Source organism: Gadus macrocephalus, chromosome 16 (genome assembly GCF_031168955.1).
Source record: "Gadus macrocephalus chromosome 16, ASM3116895v1".
NCBI classification, from domain to species: Eukaryota; Metazoa; Chordata; class Actinopteri; order Gadiformes; family Gadidae; genus Gadus; species Gadus macrocephalus.
This window is the reverse complement of record NC_082397.1, coordinates 1301684-1322104: the sequence shown is the minus strand read 5'-3', so window position 1 is coordinate 1322104 and position 20421 is coordinate 1301684. Positions and strand designations below refer to the sequence as shown.

Genomic DNA, 20421 nt, shown 5'->3' with positions numbered 1-20421 from the left:
AGCAGGATTTCCTCTGCCCGCCGCTCGTCCTCCGCTGAAGGAATGCCTGCGTGTTGTACAACAAAGCCGGCGAGGTCGCTCTCCCGACGGAGGTGCGTGTCTGCGTATAGGACTTGGTAGGTCCGTGAAGCCCATGTGTCAGAATGTATCGGCTGGATCCAATGACAACATACATAATTTAAATGCTCAATTATAGAATCAGATTTTGGATGGGGAGTAAGCTAGACGCACAGTAAATTGAGTTTAACCTAAAGCTATAAAATAAACCAAAATCCAAAAGGTAAAAAAGTAGCCTAATGCCGTATTCCTTATTCACTTTTTGTTTATTTTTGATCAAACTGTGCTTGTGAACCTGACTTATCGATTGACACGTGCTTATACCTAAAAATAATTCATAACTCATAACTAATATATTTCCGTTTGCAACGCGCTGGATGTTCTTAACGTTTCCTTTGATGCATTGTCAGACGGTGAGAAACATCTCGTGGTTTGATAGTAAAAAAAAGACTCTATTCTTCCCCGTGTGCGAGGTAAAAGGGATTCCCTCAACGTCACCAAGGAGACCAAACAAAACACCAGCGCAGCCCCATATATGGGCACGTACGTCACGGCGGAACTCCGAGGCGGGACTTAAAGAGAGCGAGAAAAGAGAGGTAGAAATGCCCTGGTTTTACTCAAAGAGGATGGATTAATTCAAGACTATAAGGCGAGACGCGTGTCCGTGGATTTAAAGATTGTAACGTCGGCCAGCCTCCGTGGATTTGTAACCTTACATTCGGACGGCGGACTAAGGGAATACCTCCTCGGTCTGAGCGGAGTTCAACATCTGGAGTTCAGGCGCTTCCCGACCAGGGGACCCGGATCACCTTCTCCATGCAACTTTTTTGGAAAGACACTAAAAGCACCTTACCGCACCACGTTAAGAAGATCACCGACGGTAAGTTCTAGTACAGTACAACCGGACGGTAGCACAGCTAAAGTCTGCGGTCAGCAAACCACAAAGCCGAGCTCCATCTCATGGTGTGCACAGGACGGGACCGGCCCGGTTAAATGAGACTCATATCCCGACTGGTGTCGCTGTCCCGGACCGTGTCGTGGGGGGTAACGCTGTGTGGTCGCTACAGGTGACGCCCCGCTGTCCCGGACCGACCCACCTCGAGTCGCCCAGGGGGTAATGTTCGGAGGGTTCTCCGGAGACATCGACAGCGGTTCCCGTGAGAGTTCGTCCCCGTCCATCGAGTCTCAGTACATCTCCTCCCTGGACTCCTTCGGCAGCCCGCCGACCACCAGTGCTCCGCAGGTAACTTTGACTCAGACTCAGAGCCTGTATTTATAATATATATTTATGACTGACAGCGAGAGCGTGTGTGTGTAGAGTGGTGTGTGGGAAGGGAACCGCAGCATGTATAGGGATACCCTAGATTTATGCACAGCCTCACTGGGCAAAGCGACAGACAGTGTAACGACCATAACACGGATACGTTCACGGTTATCGTATTCAGGCCGTCCGTGTTTACGGTCGGTACATGCTTAGTTTCCAGGGTTTGCGTACAGCGGCTTCATCTGTCAGGCGATGACAACGTGGTCGATTCTGCTATTCCTCTGCAGACAGTGTTGCCAGATTGGGCCAGATTTCCCGCCCAATCTGGCAACACTGGCCGCAGAGCGAACGAGCGCGCCTAGGAACTCTCCTACGTACGTGCTACGTCAGCAGCGAGGCCCGCCCCCCGCTACGTACGCAGCGAGGCCCCGCCCCCCCTGCTCCTTCCACGCGCTCCTCCTCGGACCCGGCGTGACGTCAATGCGTTCTATTTTGGAGTGTTACGTTGCGTTGCTAAGGGGAACACCGGGGGGGGAGTGACGGGGGAGGAGGAACCCGATTGGTTTCTATAGCTGCTTCCAACCCGCCTCATCCAATCATCTGCGAGCACTCGTATGAATATTAATAATACTCGCTGGGCTACTCGTGTTGGCATCGCTCTCCGCCCCGGGTCTAAATAAAGCCTCGACTCAGGCTGTATGGGACCAGAATGGCCCTCGACACCAAAAAATAATAATGGAGCTGGATTTAAATCAGTGACACACTTTTACTAGCAGATGGGTTCTAAAGATAGACAACTATACAGGAAGACAGCCAAACAGACAGGTGGAAAGATAGTTAAACGTGTATTTATTTCAATATATATAGTTAGTGATCCTATAGTTGTATTGTATTGAACGAATTCATGATGTCTTCCACGTACAATCACAAAGGAAAAGTCGTCCAAGCATTCTCAGCACTTTGTACGATTTGAGTATGAGGTACATATTATATCCGTGACATATACGTTGAATTCACATGAGATAGATGTATTTATATAGATAGACATGCAAAAATAATTCTATATGTGTACATATATATAAATATGTTTCAATAGATGCACTGACAGATCACCAGACAGGTAGATAGATATAGTTAGACAGACAGACAGTCAGTCAGTCAGTCAGACACACAGGCAGTCATTCGGTCAGTCCGGCATTCAGTCAGTCAGTCAGACAGACAGGCAGAAAGACAGACAGTCAGTCAGTCACACAGTCAGTCAGTAAGTCAGTCAGTCACACAGTCAGTCAGTCACGCCGTCTACCCCCTGCACCGTCCGCCATCGGATGGCCGAAGGCGTAGCTGACGGACGGGGGAGGAGTCTTTGCAGAGGCGTTCGTCAGCCAAGCCCGAGCATACGCGATCTCATTGGATGACGGGTCCGTCGCTGCCTGAAGAGTTGAACCTTTCTCAACTTTCTTGACGGAGCCGACGGATCCAACGGGACGGATGGACCCACAATGCATTGCGGCTGCGCCCCATTCAAAGTCAATGGGGTCCGTCCGTTGACGGATGCAGTGGGCAAGAGGGGTCCGTCAGTCAGTAAGTCAGTGAGACAGACAGACAGACAGACAGACAGACAGACAGACAGTCAGTCAGTCACACAGTCACAGTCAGCCAGTCAGACAGACAGACAGACACACAGACAGACAGTCAGTCAGTCAGTCAGTCACACAGTCACAGTTGGTCAGTCAGACAGACAGTCAGTCAGTCAGTCAGTCAGTCAGACAGTGTGTCACCCTCCCTGTGTCTCCCTGTAGGAGTGTGTGCCGGCTGTAGGTGGGCTCATCAGCGTCGCGGGAGCAGGAGCAGCAGGTGGAGGAGGAGCAGGAGCAGCAGGTGGAGGAGGAGCAGGAGCAGCAGGTGGAGGAGGAGGAGGAGGAGCAGCAGGTGGAGGAGGAGGAGGCTTGGAGATGCCCGGCTCGTTCGTCCCCACCGTCACCGCCATCACCAGCAGCCAGGACCTGCAGTGGATGGTGCAGCCCACCCTCCTCTCCTCCCAGGCCCCTGGCCAGGGCCTCGGGGGGGGCCCCATGACCCACCACGGGCCCCTGGTCGACCCCTACGACATGCCGGGGCCCAGCTACTCCACGGGCTCCTCTTACCCCTCCTCCTCTACCGCGGACCCCCAGGGCCCCGCCCCCGGCCAGGGCCCCGCCCCCGGCGCCATACGCTCCTCCAGGGCCCGCGCGCGCCGGGTGAGGGAGGAGTCAGTGAGTGACGACGGCGACGCTGGTGTGTTAGTAAGTGTGTGTGCTCGTGACGTCCTCCTCTTCTCTTCCTGTCCCGGGGACCCCCCCCCCCCCCCCCCCCCTACGGTCCCGGTTGTGTCGCTGTATTTTAATTATAATTATTAGTAGTTTATTTATTAGTTTATTACAGCACATTATCACATGCACGACTATCACAGTCAATGCCGCAACAATGTGTGGAGATGTGTTGCGTAGAAGGTTTCTACCCCAGTCCCGTCAGGCCTCTCTAGAAAAAAAAGAAGATAATCCAAATATCATTTCTAAAATAACAACATAGTGTGGGTTACGCAGTCATGAGTAACCACATTAACCGAGCAGCGCACTGCATGCATGTGTGGATAACCTGAAGACATAAAGAACATCCCCGAACAGCACATCACATAACAACACAAACCCCCATGTCCAGCATGTGTTGAGGGGACCGCGGAGTTGGCCGTTGCGTCATGTGATCCGGGCTGATCCACGACGGAGAACCGAACCCGTGTGCCTCCTCTTGTCTCCCCAGCTCACCCCCGAGGAGGAGGAGAAGAGACGCGTCCGCCGCGAGCGCAACAAGATGGCCGCCGCCAAATGCCGCAACCGCCGGCGGGAGCTCACGGACCGGCTGCAGTCGGTAGGCCCGGCGCGCGCGTTGTGTGCGGGTTCGAAACCCCTGTTACCATGGTTCTGATCGGGGCAGTGTTTGTCCTCATCGTTATTGTAAAACCTTTTTTACTGAATTTAGTAGCACGAAGAGGAGAGGATTTTGCACTGTTGGGACGGGGTGCTACTGCTGCAGAATCACAACAGAGACCCCCAGATCACCAGCAGGCCCTGAAACCACACAGCACTCAGTCCGTGTCCCGATCCACCTGCCCCCTGTCTGCCTCACGTGTAACCAGACCCTCTCTCCCCCTCCCGTCTCCCCCCCCCCCCCCCCCCACAGGAGACCGACGTCCTGGAGGAGGAGAAGTCCGAGCTGGAGGCGGAGATCTCGGAGCTGCAGAAGGAGAAGGAGCGGCTGGAGTTCGTCCTGGTGGCCCACCAGCCCGGCTGTAAGATCCCGTACCAGGAGCAGAGCCAGCCGCAGCCCACGGGGCAGATCCCCCCGCTGCAGCTGGCGCCCCAGCCCGGCCCGCAGGACGTCTCCATCCTGGGCCTGACTGTGAAGGAGGACGATTTCTTCCTGCCTCCCGCCTACACCCCCCACCCGAGCTCCTCGCTGGGCCTCCCGCCGCCGCAGCAGCAGCATCAGCTGCCACCGCCAGGGCTAATGCAGGAGGTAGCCTTTTCTACTTCTTTCTATGGCTCGAGCCAGCCGGCAGCGGGGGGGGCCTGCCACACGGCCCTCCACAGTGGTGGTGGTGGTGGTGGTGGTGGTGGTGGTACCCATGACGGCGGCTTCAACCCCTCATACACATCCTCATTTGTCTTCACCTACCCGGAGGGAGCCTGCGGGGTCAGTGCCAACCAACGCAACAGCAGTAGCGAGCAGTCCTCCGACTCTCTGAACTCGCCCTCCCTGCTCGCGCTCTGACCGGCCGCCGGACACTAACCCCTCCCCCGAGCCTATACGCACACGTCGACGCGCACACACCGCACACACCGCACACGCACACACGCACACCGCCCAGCGACACCAGGCGCCCGGGGCGATCGCCCGCGCTGCCCTGAGCGCCGAGGGGACGGGTTCTACGTAACCCGACAGCGAGCCTTTCTCGGATATTTGCACATTGAAAAAAACGAATTATGAACCGATAATTGACCATTCAGTTCCTTCTCACTGAGGATTCTGATGGCGTCGTATGAGCCAAAGCTGTCCCTGTGCACAGCAGTATCCAATCGCTCCAAATGAGGGTTCAAGGGATTCAATTATTACTTTCATTCACAATAATTCCTTTGAAACTTTACCTTTCAAGTGAATTATTTCAATTTAAAACCAGATCCCCCCCATCCCCATGAGCCCCCCCTTTATCTCTGTCGGCCGCCCCTCCCCTAGTGCCCCCCTCCCATCCCCCTCCATCACCTCCTGCCCCTCTTCATCACGCTGAATGTATTTGTGCCGAGCTGAACTAGGGAGGAAGGACGCCTTGGCTGGGGTCACTCCTACTGAAGGACAGACGGCCGATCTCTCGCTCTCTTCTTCTTCCTCACATGCTCGACCTTCTTCGCTTCTCCATTCGATGTGACGTCACGCGTGAGGGGACCGACGGGTTCTCCGCTTCCGCCTGCCGCTCTCCTTTTTTTTTGTATGCTACTGCTGCTGTGCGGGCTCCGGCCGCCCCCGTCCCGACTGTGGCCTCTTTATCCTTCTGTTTCTGTGTCTCTCCTTTCCTTCTCTGAAGTCTCCGTCCCCTGAGAGCCCGAAGACCCCGACCGACCCCTGGGACCTTGAGTGAAGGGCGGACCCCCCCCCCCCAAAACGCTCCCATGCACGCGCGCACACGTGGAAACCCCCCGACACACCGGCACAGGAGAGGCTTTCAATTTGGAAACGGGGAGATGCTTAGAGCGAGCGATAGTCGTTCACATGCACACAGACACGCACGTAAATGTAAAGATATGACAGATAAAAAGTGAGTGATTCAACAGACATTTGTGAGATTCACAAAGCAACAGGGATGCCACTGTCCTCTCCTGAGCCAATGATGGAGTTTAAAATGACGGAAGATGAGACGCATCTTCCCGTGCGATGGTTGAGGTTGGTGGGAACGTAAGCGAAGATAGGAAGGAAGGGAAGTCAAAGCTGATATGCTGAGGGCCTTGACCACAGGGAAGAGGAGGGGAAGGCGCTTTAACACCAATCGATATCTGGAGCCAAATGTTAAAAAGCACAACAAAAAATAAACTCTGCTCTTGCAAACTTTGTGGGGGGCTGACTCATCAGCGGCCTAGCCCCGCCCCCTTATCAGCATCCTCTTGGCCAACATGCAAGTATTCAAACGGTCGTCTTCAGTCCTGACGTCGAGGCTTGATTTGTTTTGTCACCCGACTTACCGCCTCCGTGTTTGTCATCAAAGGCTCGGTTTGATATCCAGGGTCTGAATAGAGGGTGTCGGTTCTGAGGGAGAAGCATAGAAGCATATTAAAAGGAGTATTCTGAAGAATTTGGGAGGAGTGTTTGTAGGAGCTTTATGAGACACACCTGTTGGGACCATGAATGAATAGGAAGCAAACTGTTGCCTTTATTTAGAGGAGGTATTTTTTTAAGTGGCTTGGACAATCAAAGTGTTGGGTGCGCTGGTCTCTGCACCCTCTCTGCCCCCCAGGGGAGGGCAGATGGAGGGTGTGTTTATTGTGAGTCTGTCCCCTCGGAGCCACTCAGCCCATTATTGAAGTCCCTTCGATGGAGAGCACAAATAAGACCAGAAAGTGAAGCAAAGCGGTGTTACGAGGGTATATTTTTGAGATAGCCTTCTTTCTTTGCCTGTGAACTTGTACAATTTATTTTCCTATGTGGTTGAGTAAAGAAATGCTATTTTTATAGTTTCATGTTTGTTTAAATGTGTGTTTTGCGTTGTCCCATGCTCTTAATTGTAATGTTGCTGCCAAGATTTCTCGTGTTTTCTTTGGTGTCCTCATAACTGTTACTATTATAATTACATTGTAACTAATATTGTTTGGTTATTGTATTGTGATTTTGTTTGGCGACTTCGGAGGCATGTCGTGCACTATGAAAGTGTTTCTGTGTCAAAAGATTTACTCGTACGCCTTTATGCATATACATATATACAAGAAATGTATATATATATTCGTTTATGTGCCATGATTGTAAAGTATGAATGTAACAGATCTGAATAGAATATTTTTGTCAATGAAGATAAAACAAGATGAGATGATGTTATTGAGGCTAGTTTTAAAATGGGATATTTTTCTAAAAGAACAAAAAAAGAACTATAGTATAACGAAAGCACTCCCCCATTACCCAACATTAAGCCCAATCTTACTGCCTCGCCCCGTGTATTTACATGTTTTATATATAAAACACTAACCTGCATCAGTGCAGGTGTTGGGTAAGACGAGGTTATGTTCTGGTTCTGCTGGGTTAGGGCTGGTTGTTCTCTGTGAGGTCGGCGCCCAAAGCCACTGACCCCCCAGCACTCAAAGGCCATCAGCCAGCGACTAAAGAGGGATGCATCGAGTCTGCCCCGGTATTAAGATATGCTGCAACAGAATGTCACTTAGAGACAGACTCTTTAATGTTAATCCGTGACCTCTTGGCGTCAAACATGTTGCTCCTCAGACACTGTCAATAAAATTGTTGTTTTTTTGAAGGTCAATTTGATATCAGATGTCAACATTATCACGCTCAGTATATAGAGATATGAATTGACTGCTTATTGATTGTTTTTGACAGTGTCTCCAGGCCCTCCCAGACGGGCAGACTGGTCTGGTCTGTGCAGGGCCTGTGTTTGTACATTTTGTTGGTATTGAAGTTGCCTTTTATTGTCACTCCAGACATAATGTGATAAAAATGTGTTCTGGGGTCCCAAAAAAATAATGCTCTATATATATATTCAGTAGTTCTCATGTACATTCCTTTTTGGTGCTACTTACAGTTTATAATATGAAGCTCTAATAAGAGGAGGATTTCCCTTTGTATGACGTTTCTATGGCTATGGTTCCACACAGAATGTGACACGGTATATTCTTTAATATACACGACTGCTTTTGGTCCGCCTGGGAATCAGTGTCCATTTCTTTGGGTGAGTTTCTTCTCTCTGGAAGCCTGCCGTGGGGGGAACGCGGTGGCCGTGGGAGCGTAATGTGATCACCAGCGGCTCGCTGTGGTGTGTTTTGGCACTGCACCTGCCCTGCAATCATCTGCATCTCTTCATCGGCTACCTGGACACTCTATGAATCCGATGGCATCGCATCTATCCAAAAATAGATTCACGATCGGTCTGAACTTGATCCAACCATGTTAGGAGTTGTTTGCAGTGTGTAATATGCAATACCTAATATCCTCCAGGATTACCATAATGTAGCAACCCGAACTGAAGACCTGAGATAGAGTGCTATTACATATCTTGGCACGTTTTCTGCTACGTGGGGATGTATTGCTTTATTTATGACCTCCAGTTAAGATGTGGATATTCTATTCATAATATTTACTGTAACATTTCAAGAGCCAATCCTGTGTCCTGTTGCCCTGACGACCCCTTGGGGAGACGTTGGTTGGGTTTCGGTCACTTGATTGGATTACCTCTTCATGGCACTTTGTGGCTTTGTTTTAAAAGTGCTACATAAATAAAAAATATTTTACTTACTCATTTCCAAAACTTTTTATTTCACCGTATGCATCTTTTCTTTTGTTATTTTCTTTTTTCTCCAGAAAGATGTATTCCTTTTTGAAAGCTTGTTTGCATACATTTCAGTTAACCTCTTACAAGCTGTAGCCTATTTTTTTTAGGTTTCTGCTCGAAAAATGACACACCCAAAATGAATAGAGAATATCTCTGCATCTACAAGGTCTATTTGAATAATTGTGGTGTCATTAGAAAGGGAACACTTGTGAAATATGTTCAGATGTGTAAGTATCAGCATTTATGTCACTGGCTCAGAGTAAATTAATTGAGCACACAAGCATAAATGACATTTAATTTTCGCCTAAAAAAAAAAAAAATCACACTTTTTCTATGAATATCTCTTTGCAATGATGCTGATCACATTATCTGTGATCAGCACATACATTTAACAGTTTTTGATTTTTATTTTTTTTGGAATAACCATAACCATTAAAAGCAACTGAAGTTTGAATCAAAATGAAACATTTATTTATCAACAATGATAAAAAACAAACACACTCACAACTATTTACACTGACTGTAAAGTCCAAATAAAAACAACATATCAACAATAATAACCAAACTGTAAACTCTCATCTCATCATCTCATTTTCGTCCGCTTATCCGGGGTCGGGTCGCGGGGGGAGCAGCTCAAGCAGGGGGCCCCAGACTTCCCTTTCCCGGGCCACATTGACCAGCTCTGACGGGGGGATCCCGAGGCGTTCCCAGGCCAGTGTTGAGATATAATCTCTCCACCTAGTCCTGGGTCTTCCCCGAGGTCTCCTCCCCACTAGACGTGCCTGAAACACCTCCCAAGGAAGGCGCCCAGTGGGCATCCTTACCAGATGCCCGAACCACCTCAGCTGACTCCTTTCTAAGTAAAGGAGCAGCGGCTCTAATCCGAGTTCCCCACGGATGGCTGAGCTTCTCACCCTATCCCTAAGGGAGACGCCAGCCACCCTTCTGAGAAAACTCATCTTGGCCGCTTGTACCCGCGATCTCGTCCTTTCGGTCATCACCCAGTCCTCATGACCATAGGTGAGGATAGGAACGAAGATCGACCGGTAGATCGAGAGCTTTGCCTTGCGGCTCAGCTCTCTTTTCGTTACAACGGTGCGGTAAAGCGAACGCAATACCGCCCCCGCTGCTCCGATTCTCCGGCCAATCTCACGCTCCATAGTACCCTCACTCGCGAACAAGACCCCGGGGTACTTGAACTCCTTCACTTGGGCTAAGGACTCAACTGTAAACTGTCTGAGCTAACAGTAAACTGTAAACTGTCAAACAAAAAAGATCACACAACTATTTACACTGGCTGTAAAGTCCAAACTAAAAACAGCCCCCCCTAAGTCTCCGTTTCCTCTACAAGTTGTCGTGCCAGCGCTTGAAACAGTTATTTTTTGCACTGAGACACAGTGGCACCTGGCATTTTCTGCAATACACGGCCGTCTTCACCCTCGGGATCCCAGCATTGAGGCACCTCTTGCAATGCTTGCGAATTTGCTTGTCCTCACTTGCATAGTAGACGGGCATGCACGTGGTGGCCGTAGAGGCAGGCGGTGGAGTAGCTGCTGAGCCTTCAGCAAACGCCACCATCTCTTTCAGCAGCTGCTCTCTGAAGGTCTTTTGGGTGTACGGCTTTGTCTGGGTAGGGTTCCGCAACTCCAGCAGCTCCTTGTGTAGCAGAAAGCTGTTCACCACTGCGATGTCCACAAAATGGTAAAAAAATGTTTTATACCATTTCATGGTCTTGTGGCCGACGCTGTAGTAGCCTATCAGTGCATCCGATAGGTCCAGGCCCCCCATGCTGTGGTTGTAGTCCACTACAGCGTCGGGGACGGGTACAGACTTCACCTGCCACACGCCAGCCTCCTTCACCCTCCTCCTGACCGTCTGACCAGTGAAGGCCTCATGCACCGACGAGCACATGGACACTTCGCGGGTATCCATCCATTTTACGAAGAGGAGGTTCCTGCGCCGCATCCAACGCAGATCTCCCCTCTCAGCATCCTTAGGAAGGTCGTTTGCTTCGGTCTTCGGAAAACCGATACTATTTCTCCGGATGGCTCCACAACAGCCGATGAACTTCTTCGCCAAATCCTGGACCAGGGCAGGGCTTGTGTAAAAGTTGTCCGTATACACAGTGTAGCCCCCACCAAGCGCAGCAAAAGGCAACAGGTCCATGACTGCTGTGTAGCTCAGACCGTGACCTGTGGTGGACACACTCTTTCCTGTGTGAACAAAAAAGTTCCATGCATATGTTATGGAAGAATCTGCCAGAACAAAAAGCTTATACCCCCACTTTGTGGGCTTGTCCTTCATATATTGCTTCATGCTTATTCTGGCTTTGGAAGCAACCATGCGCTCGTCGATAGAAAGGTTTTGACGTGGATGGAAGTGTGCCTTGCAGGCCGTCACCAGCTCACTGTAGAGAGGCTTTATTTTGAATAGACGGTCATATTCCCCAGTGCTCTTCTTTCGTTCATTTTCCTCATCTTCAGTAGGGTTGCTGAGATGAAGTGACCACAGGATGGCCTCAAAACGCCCACGTGTGATTTTGTCACGTGGGAAGGACAAGTTGTACGGTGATGTCTTCCTCCAATAGTCTGCAAAATTGTGGACCGTCACAAGACCATGGAAAATGATCACAGCCAAAAATGTATAAAACCCGTCCACTGTAAGCACTTCCCACTTGAACTTTTCCCCCGCTTGTTGTCTCTTGGCAGCGTGGGCATTTGTGTTGCAGATTATAGTATTGACAACAGAGGTGGAAAAAAACAGCTGGAAGAGTGCAAGGGGAGACCATGACTGTGTCGTGTCGAATGTAGGGCCAGGGATCCGAGCCGGCTTGAATCGAAAAGGGGCAGGTTTTTTGTCCTCCTCCTGTCCATTATGCCACCTCTCCTCCTCTTCTTCCTCTTCGTCTCTCACTGCTGGTGTTGTAGACCCACCTCGACCACGCTTGCCTGACCCACCTCGACCACGCTTGCTTGATGTTTTTTGTGGGGGTTTCCCTTTGCGTCTCGGCTGCCTCTCTTCGGGTGAGTCTGAATCAGAGGAGGAGAGCGGAGGAAGGGGAGCCGAAGCTGGACGAGGAGGGCACCCTCGTTGCATCGGAGCGGTGTCTGTCTGGGGTGTGGATGGTCCCTCATCATCACTGTCAAACCAATAGCGGAAGGAAACTCATATCTCTATTCAGTGGCCTTGTTTTGAAAGTGCAATACATGTAATCACAAAAACAATAGACCTGTGATAATAATCTTGGAAGTAAACATAACATAAAAAAACACACATACATTATATTATATATTTATTCACACACACACACACACACACACACACACACACACACACACACACACACACACACACACACACACACACACACACACACACACACACACACACACACACACACACACACACACACACACACGCAACTATCTAGCATAAAACAGACATCATATACATTATATACTGGTATGAACCTCTCTTAGGTATCTCTCTAGTAAATAATTAATTGAATTGTACCTTTCTAATGGACGCATGTAGTCATTGTCGCTGCCGAACAACAAGTCTCCATCGTCAGATGTGGAGTCTCCAGCAGAAACGGAGTCTTCGGCATGCTCATCGTGTAAAATGTCTAACACCTTCTCCATTTTTTATGATAAATGATCAAAAAATAAAAAAAACTATCTGAAAACTTCTCAAAAACTCTCTCCCCATGCGCTCTCAGTACTCGTCAGAATGCGTGCGTAAAGAGGCCACCACCAGTCTCCTGATATAACGCACCCAAACTACATCCAGTTACGCAGGCTAATAACTCGGGCGGGGATTGGTCGATTTAGATGGTTGACGCCTCGTTTTAACCGTAAGAGCCAATATATGTTAGTGGAAGTATCGAAATGTGCTCCAGACACATGATTGGCTAACAGTGAGGAAGCAAATACATCTAGCGCGAAACCAACTTCGATGCATGCTTCATGAAAGGAAGCCAATCTTACACTAAAAATAAGTGAGGTTCACATTAAAACTGGTTGTAAACAAACGCAGACATGTCGGACGTACTAAAACCGGAGTTTTTTGCTCTCAAGTAAAACATTTCTTAAAAAATCGGGTTTTGATATTTGATCATTAATATGCTTGGTGTTTGAGTTGTGTTTGGTGTGTGTACAAATGACATGTATGTGCTTGTAGCCGAGTTTCTCATGTTTAATTTGATGTGCAGTATGACTATTTCTACATAATAAGGGCAGTGTTGTATGCCTTTTGCTGCGAGAGTGATCGAGGTCGAGGTTAAAAGCTTTATATCTGTGATAAACCTTTGACCAGTTTGTAATCAGTAGAGGGACAGCTCTTTAAGATATTCTGTGATGGGTTTAAAGTTGACATATGGGGCAGGATATATATTTTCTCATCTTTGTAGGCTATATGAGGTTGAAAGTACACCTTTTACTCCTAATGTCAAATGTGTTAATGTGAAATTATCCTACTTGAGGAAGCTAATGTAATAAATAGCCATCGTGCATAATGCATGCTTGAATGGATGTAACTGTCCATATCTGTGTTGCGTCCTTTACAGTGTTTTATAGGCTTCTCAACAAAACAATACCCAGTTTTCTACCTTTTCTTTCAGCAGGTTGGGATTCCTAAGAAGCTGGTCTATATTGCTCTCTAGTGGTCGACGACAGATACAGCACCTTTCCTTTCCCGCCCACAGCGGAAATTACGTCACCAGACTTCCGGGACGCCACACATTGATAAACATGGCGTCCGTGACAACAGGTGAGAGAGAAAAGGCCTAGCCGAATTTAATGATTTCGTCGAATTTAACACATTTAGACCATCGTAAGTGTTTGAGGTTAAAGCGGAACTATGTATGAGGCTTCCTCCGGGACGTTTCCGAGCTGCAGTGATAAACGTTTCGGTAGTGCTGCCTTAAACCAGACCTGGGACTAGCATGCTAGCTATCTTTATTTAAACGAAACACCGTGTCAACACATCGACACTTCATAAAGCTTCCATACTCTAACTATTATTAGATCATGATTTAACCATTACTCTAGACTCCTACTTTAAAGATATCTTGCATGTATAACGTTGTTAAACTCTCTTCACCACACAGAGCTATCCCACTAGCATCGGGCTACCGGTTTTACTTCACATCAGATCGAGTTCACTTCCCCTGCTTCCTTATTATATTATAAAGGTTATACCCGGTCGACCAGTTTGCCAATGGGCCGTCGTGTTATAGTTCACTATTTAACGTCGTACACCATTCCCAGTGTGTGAGCAGAGGATGCAGTTCATGTGTTCATCACGGTCTTCATTCATTGTCGTTCCCCTGGTCGTCCATGGGAAGGAGGCTCGTTAGTATCGGTTTGTTTACGGGCTTAAGACGGGGGGGTTAGGTGGGAAGCTGTGTTTCTCAGTCACCGTGGCCGCGATATCCAATGAAATCGGTCGACCATAGATCGAGCCATCAGACGCCTATAAATACTCCTCAGCTGGTCCGCATGTGTTGTCAGCGGAGAGCCGCAGCAGCCGGCCTCTCTGAGGTCCGCCCCCCTGTGCTCAAACAGACTGTTACTACATTGTTACTATTAATTAGCTAGAAAACCAAAGAAGTCAAGTGTAAATCATGACCAAACTGATATCCCAGTATCTTAAGTACTAACCGTGTTAAAGTATGAGTCTATGTTTGTTGGCTGAATGCGTTGTATCTGTTCCGCCCACAGCCACCTCCGAGTGGATTCAGTTCTTCAGGGAGGCTGGGATCCCTGCCGGGCTCGCTGTAACCTACGCCGTTTCCTTTGCGGACAACCGGTAACTATTGAGTCCACTGAATTAGAGCAAAAACGTGTCGTACAAATCGGTGGCGTCCATAGCGACTCTTGGCTTTTCTGATTTTTGTTTTATTTTTCCCCAACCAAAGGATCCAGAAGAACATGCTGATGGACTTGAGCAAGGAGATCATGATGGACCTGGGCATCACGGTCATCGGAGACATCATTGCGATCCTGAAGCATGCTAAACTGGTCTACAGACAGGTACGCACCCAGTTGTATTGTATTAGTAATAGTTGTGTAGCTTCTTATCCTCGCTATCTCTGTTGTATACGGGGAATGGGTTAACCTAGTGATTGTTATTGCACCAAACTTGGTTCTATGAACATCCTTACTGTACAACAATATTGTTAAGCTTTTTCTGAGAAATGTACTTATTGTAAGTCGCTTTGGATCAAAGTGGCTGCTAAATGCCCTAAATGTAAATGTAGGTGAGGGGAAACCAAGAGTTTTATTGGTGCATTAACAGTTGGTGATCATAAAATAAGTGGGGAAACAAACACACAGAGTATAAAAAAAACATATGTCAGAGTAGTCCAAGTAGTTGACCCATTAAGTCAGGGGTCAGCAACCTTTTCAACATGCAGTGCCAGTTTGACATTGTATCGTTAATGAGTGTGCCGTAAGCAACAATATATAAAAAATTAAGCTGAACTATGACACAGCGACCAAATAATTTCCAGAAGACCTGGAATTGTACTATTTCGATATAGTCCACAATCATTGCATCAACATATATATAAAATATAATTACATATGTCACATCTTAAAACACCATTTTCAGAAACTCATTCAAAAAAATATTTGCAGTATGAGAAATGTAAAAAACGAGAATATATGAGAATGTTGGAACCATCCACATCAATATCTTTCAGACATGTACAGCTTTGCAAAACCATGTGAAGGCGATGCATGCAGGCCACTTGCAACAATATTTTAAATATTTTCTTCGCTATTACTCACAACATAGGTTAAAAACTATTAATTGAACCCATTTCAGAACACTGCTTTCTGTATCTAATTTAAACATATTTGCACTGGGAGGAAATGCCCATAACAGAATAAAGTGCAAAGAAAAATCGGTAGTAATGATTATGCTGCCGCATTATGCTGTGAATTTGGTTGCAATGATTATGCTGCCCCGTGCCAGTGGTGGCGCCCGTGCCAGTGGTGGCGCGCGTGCCAGTGGTGGCGCCCGTGCCAGTGGTGGCGCCCGTGCCAGTGGTGGCGCGCGTGCCAGTGGTGGCGCCCGTGCCAGTGGTGGCGCGCGTGCCAGTGGTGGTGTGCGTGCCAGTGGTGGCGCGCGTGCCAGTGGTGGCGCGCGTGCCAGTGGTGGCGCGCGTGCCAGTGGTGGCGCGCGTGCCTAGGGCTGCCGACCCCTGCATTAAATTGTCATGTCCCCCTCATCCACAGGACATGTGCAAGATGGCCACTGAAGCCATCACCTCAGGACAGACCAGCGTCCAGGCAGAACTCCGCCGGACAGCCCACACCCGTGAGTCTGGGGTGGAACAGCCTGTACAGACAGTGTTACAGCCTGTATAGAGGGGTCTGGAGTTACAGTGGAACAGCCTGTACAGACAGTGTCACTGCCTGTATAGAGGGGTCTGGAGTTACAGTGGAACAGCCTGTACAGACAGTGTCACTGCCTGTATAGAGGGGTCTGGAGTTACAGTGGAACAGCCTGTACAGACAGTGTCACTGCCTGTATAGAGGGGTCTGGAGTTACAGTGGAACAGCCTGTACAGACAGTGTCACTGCCTGTATAGAGGGGTCTGGAGTTACAGTGGAACAGCCTGTACAGACAGTGTCACTGCCTGTATAGAGGGGTCTGGAGTTACAGTGGAACAGCCTGTACAGACAGTGTCACTGCCTGTATAGAGGGGTCTGGAGTTACAGTGGAACAGCCTGTACAGACAGTGTTACAGCCTGTATAGAGGGGTCTGGAGTTACAGTGGAACAGCCTGTACAGACAGTGTCACTGCCTGTATAGAGGGGTCTGGAGTTACAGTGGAACAGCCTGTACAGACAGTGTCACTGCCTGTATAGAGGGGTCTGGAGTTACAGTGGAACAGCCTGTACAGACAGTGTTACAGCCTGTATAGAGGGGTCTGGAGTTACAGTGGAACAGCCTGTACAGACAGTGTTACAGCCTGTATAGAGGGGTCTGGAGTTACAGTGGAACAGCCTGTACAGACAGTGTCACTGCCTGTATAGAGGGGTCTGGAGTTACAGTGGAACAGCCTGTACAGACAGTGTTACAGCCTGTATATAGGGGTCTGGAGTTAGAGTGGTACAGCCTGGAAAGACAGTGTTACAGCCTGTACAGACAGTGTTACAGACAGTGTTACAGCCTGTACAGACAGTGTTACAGCCTGTACAGACAGTGTTACAGCCTGTACAGACAGTGTTACAGACAGTGTTACAGCCTGTACAGACAGTGTTACAGCCTGTCTAGAGAGAGGCTTCAGTCTGGAGTGACAGCCTGTTTAGGGAGAGGCTTCAGTCTGGAGTGACAGCCTGTTTAGGGAGAGGCTTCAGTCTGGAGTGACAGCCTGTTTAGGGAGAGGCTTCAGTCTGGAGTGACAGCCTGTCTAGAGAGAGGCTTCAGTCTGGAGTGACAGCCTGTTTAGGGAGAGGCTTCAGTCTGGAGTGACAGCCTGTTTAGGGAGAGGCTTCAGTCTGGAGTGACAGCCTGTTTAGGGAGAGGCTTCAGTCTGGAGTGACAGCCTGTTTAGGGAGAGGCTTCAGTCTGGAGTGACAGCCTGTCTAGAGAGAGGCTTCAGTCTGGAGTGACAGCCTGTTTAGGGAGAGGCTTCAGTCTGGAGTGACAGCCTGTTTAGGGAGAGGCTTCAGTCTGGAGTGACAGCCTGTCTAGAGAGAGGCTTCAGTCTGGAGTGACAGCCTGTCTAGAGAGAGGCTTCAGTCTGGAGTGACAGCCTGTTTAGGGAGAGGCTTCAGTCTGGAGTGACAGCCTGTTTAGGGAGAGGCTTCAGCCTGTTTAGGGAGAGGCTTCAGTCTGTTTAGGGAGAGGCTTCAGTCTGGAGTGACAGCCTGTTTAGGGAGAGGCTTCAGTCTGGAGTGACAGCCTGTTTAGGGAGAGGCTTCAGTCTGGAGTTACAGCCTGTTTAGGGAGAGGCTTCAGTCTGGAGTTACAGCCTGTTTAGGGAGAGGCTTCAGTCTGGAGTTACAGCCTGTTTAGGGAGAGGCTTCAGTCTGGAGTGACAGCCTGTTTAGGGAGAGGCTTCAGTCTGGAGTTGCAGCCTGTTTAGGGAGAGGCTTCAGTCTGGAGTGACAGCCTGTTTAGGGAGAGGCTTCAGTCTGGAGTGACAGCCTGTTTAGGGAGAGGCTTCAGTCTGGAGTTACAGCCTGTTTAGGGAGAGGCTTCAGTCTGGAGTGACAGCCTGTTTAGGGAGAGGCTTCAGTCTGGAGTTACAGCCTGTTTAGGGAGAGGCTTCAGTCTGGAGTGACAGCCTGTTTAGGGAGAGGCTTCAGTCTGGAGTGACAGCCTGTTTAGGGAGAGGCGTTTCCCGCTCACATGTCCTTTCTCATAGGCCTACGCCAGTTCCTGATATCTGAAGGAAGAGGCGGAGCCGAGTGCAACCAAACCAAACGGTTGAGCGAGATGTGACTGCGTGTTTCCTGGTTTGTTCTCAGCCGCCACACGTATGATCGCCAACGCCCTGAGCCGGGACTCGCCCCCCAGCACGCCCAACCGACGCCCGGACAACCGCCTCCCGGACAACCGCCTCCCGGACAACCGTCTCTCCGTCACCGTGTCCAACAAACAGGCCAGCAAGAGCGGGAAAACAGGTAGGAAGCCTCCTCCGTCCCGGCCGAAACACTCCGTGTTCATTGGTTTTTAAAAAGTTATCTCAACTGAATGTAAACAAGGAGGCAAACCTAAGGACAAAGGGGGAACTTCCAATAAACAGATTTTTGGAAGTTGTGATTCGATTCAGAATCATATAAGATACAACTAGAGGTGGAACCATAAAATAAGTTATTTATCAAATATCTATCCATCGAAGTATAATGCATAAGTAGGGAGGACAGCTGAACTTGGCCACCACAGTCATCAGGTGGCTCCTCCCCTTCCCACAATGCAGCGGGGCAACACATCCAGCAAGAATGATTCGGTCCTTTAAATAGAACCAGCTTGGTGTTGATGTTACACACGGTGCATTTCTTATAAAGTGTTGTATAAAGTCTCCACGTGGTGAGGTAGGGTCTCTGACGATGCGTCCCCCCCCCCCCCCCCAGTCGTAACCCAGCCTGCGGACGAGGGGAAAGGCTTGCCTGCCGTGAAACGACGGCGTGTAACCGCGGAGATGGAAGGCAAGTACATCGTCAACATGCCCAAGGGCACTACAGCGCGCACACGCCGCATCTTGGCCCAGCAGGGGAGGAAAGGTAGGCTGTGGCCCGCGGTCGGGCTCCTACTGCCGCCCCTAGAGCCCCCCCGACACTAAACCCCCCATCTGTGTGGACCGTAGGGACTCATCCTCATCCGGCTAACCCTCGTGTGACCGCCTGCTCCACTGCCTGTTGTGTGTCGGTGACTAACTCTCCTGTCTGGTTACCGTGTGTCCTGTGCGTGAACGTCATCCGTCTGTCTCCGTGTGTTCGCTGCTTTGGTCACGTGTGGTTCTTCTTCGTGTGTCTGATAATGTTTTACAATATTATATTCGTGGGCACGGAATAATATTGTTCCTGGAGGACAGCTGGTCGGGTTCATGCAAATGTGACAAACACCTTTTAACAAAGAAGTAAGCGTCTCAACGTGGTGACTGTTTGGCGACCAGATCCCATGTGTAGCACTGGTCTGTTTCGGCCCGTCTGCTAGACTCAGAAATCCTCGGTTCGCCAGATATGAAACAAATTGGCTCTCAAACGCAGAGTTCTGCAGCCAAACAAACAGACTGGATCAGCTGAGATTGTTCTGGATTCTCCCGGCCTAAAAAGCCTTGTCCTTCCTAAAGAGCTCCGCGAGCCGAGCCTTTCGGATCTGGGAGCCGCGTTAGAAACACGAGGACGGCTCCGGGCCCAGAAGGGAACGGGGACGTCGGGCTCAGGAGCTGCTGATCACTAGGAACCATTCAATACATGTTATGTGTACGCATTAGCTGCTCGGTGCCCGGTGTGGGAGTCGTCACTGGTCATCGTCAAATGTAATTATGGTAATTCTGTTCATCTGTGGTGCTTGCGTGTTCTCCCTCTGTCATCCTGTTAATCCTCTCCTCCTTGTAAAGGCTCCAAGCGGATGTCTGTGTTCGAGCGGCTCGGAGCGGAGGCCAAGGCGGAAGCGACCAACACCAGCAGCACCAAGGTAAGGCCGGGTCCCGTAGCGCTAGAGCCCTGAGCTAAAAGACCCAAGGAGCTGCTACCCCTCACACAGACCAGGATGTCAAACCGGTTGGTGATTGGAGCGTTTAAGTTGACTTGGAGGTTCAACCCCAACAGTAGAGGGTTTCTAAACGGGTGATTGCTTAAAGTGTAAATCGACACCACTTGTAAAGGTTTCATATCGGCAGGCCTTTAAACCGATACGATATCTGAGACAGGCCAATATCGACCTACTGGTATACGATTGGGCTCCAGTGTGTACCGGGCGCTTTGTATGTTAGTAACGGTTGGTGCAGCAGGTGATTCACTCCTCCTCTCTACTCTCCCCCCCCTCTCCCCTCTCTCCTCTC

At 49.5% G+C, this 20421-nt stretch overlaps 3 protein-coding genes across 5 annotated transcripts; 2 read left to right on the top strand and 1 right to left on the bottom strand.

The window, feature by feature from the left end:
* Positions 1 to 115: 115 nt before the first annotated feature.
* Positions 116 to 6008, top strand: fosb (FBJ murine osteosarcoma viral oncogene homolog B). The gene is made up of 5 exons (XM_060074494.1): positions 116 to 937; positions 1125 to 1300; positions 3121 to 3603; positions 4118 to 4225; positions 4538 to 6008. Exons 1-5 carry the CDS (start codon positions 874 to 876, stop codon positions 5126 to 5128), a joined length of 1422 nt encoding a protein of 473 aa, XP_059930477.1. The 5' UTR covers positions 116 to 873; the 3' UTR covers positions 5129 to 6008.
* Positions 6009 to 10127: 4119 nt separating this feature from the next.
* On the bottom strand, positions 10128 to 12956 carry LOC132474067 (piggyBac transposable element-derived protein 4-like). Its single transcript, XM_060074492.1, has 2 exons — positions 12411 to 12956; positions 10128 to 12036 (listed from the first exon to the last, which is right to left on the bottom strand). Exons 1-2 carry the CDS (start codon positions 12536 to 12538, stop codon positions 10242 to 10244), a joined length of 1923 nt encoding a protein of 640 aa, XP_059930475.1. The 5' UTR covers positions 12539 to 12956; the 3' UTR covers positions 10128 to 10241.
* Positions 12844 to 20102, top strand: c16h19orf47 (chromosome 16 C19orf47 homolog). Of its 3 annotated transcripts, none has more exons than XM_060074497.1 (8): positions 12844 to 12894; positions 13516 to 13664; positions 14618 to 14705; positions 14815 to 14929; positions 16139 to 16220; positions 18383 to 18538; positions 18989 to 19138; positions 19978 to 20102. In XM_060074497.1, the coding sequence occupies exons 1-8, from the start codon at positions 12863 to 12865 to the stop codon at positions 20085 to 20087; spliced, it is 882 nt and encodes a 293-aa protein (XP_059930480.1). In that variant the 5' UTR covers positions 12844 to 12862; the 3' UTR covers positions 20088 to 20102. The 3 variants fall into 3 exon arrangements, with proteins under 3 accessions (XP_059930480.1, XP_059930481.1, XP_059930482.1); XM_060074498.1 differs by having other exon boundaries at positions 12845 to 12894; positions 18989 to 19063; XM_060074499.1 differs by lacking the exon at positions 12844 to 12894 and having other exon boundaries at positions 13009 to 13664.
* The last annotated feature ends 319 nt before the right edge of the window (positions 20103 to 20421 follow it).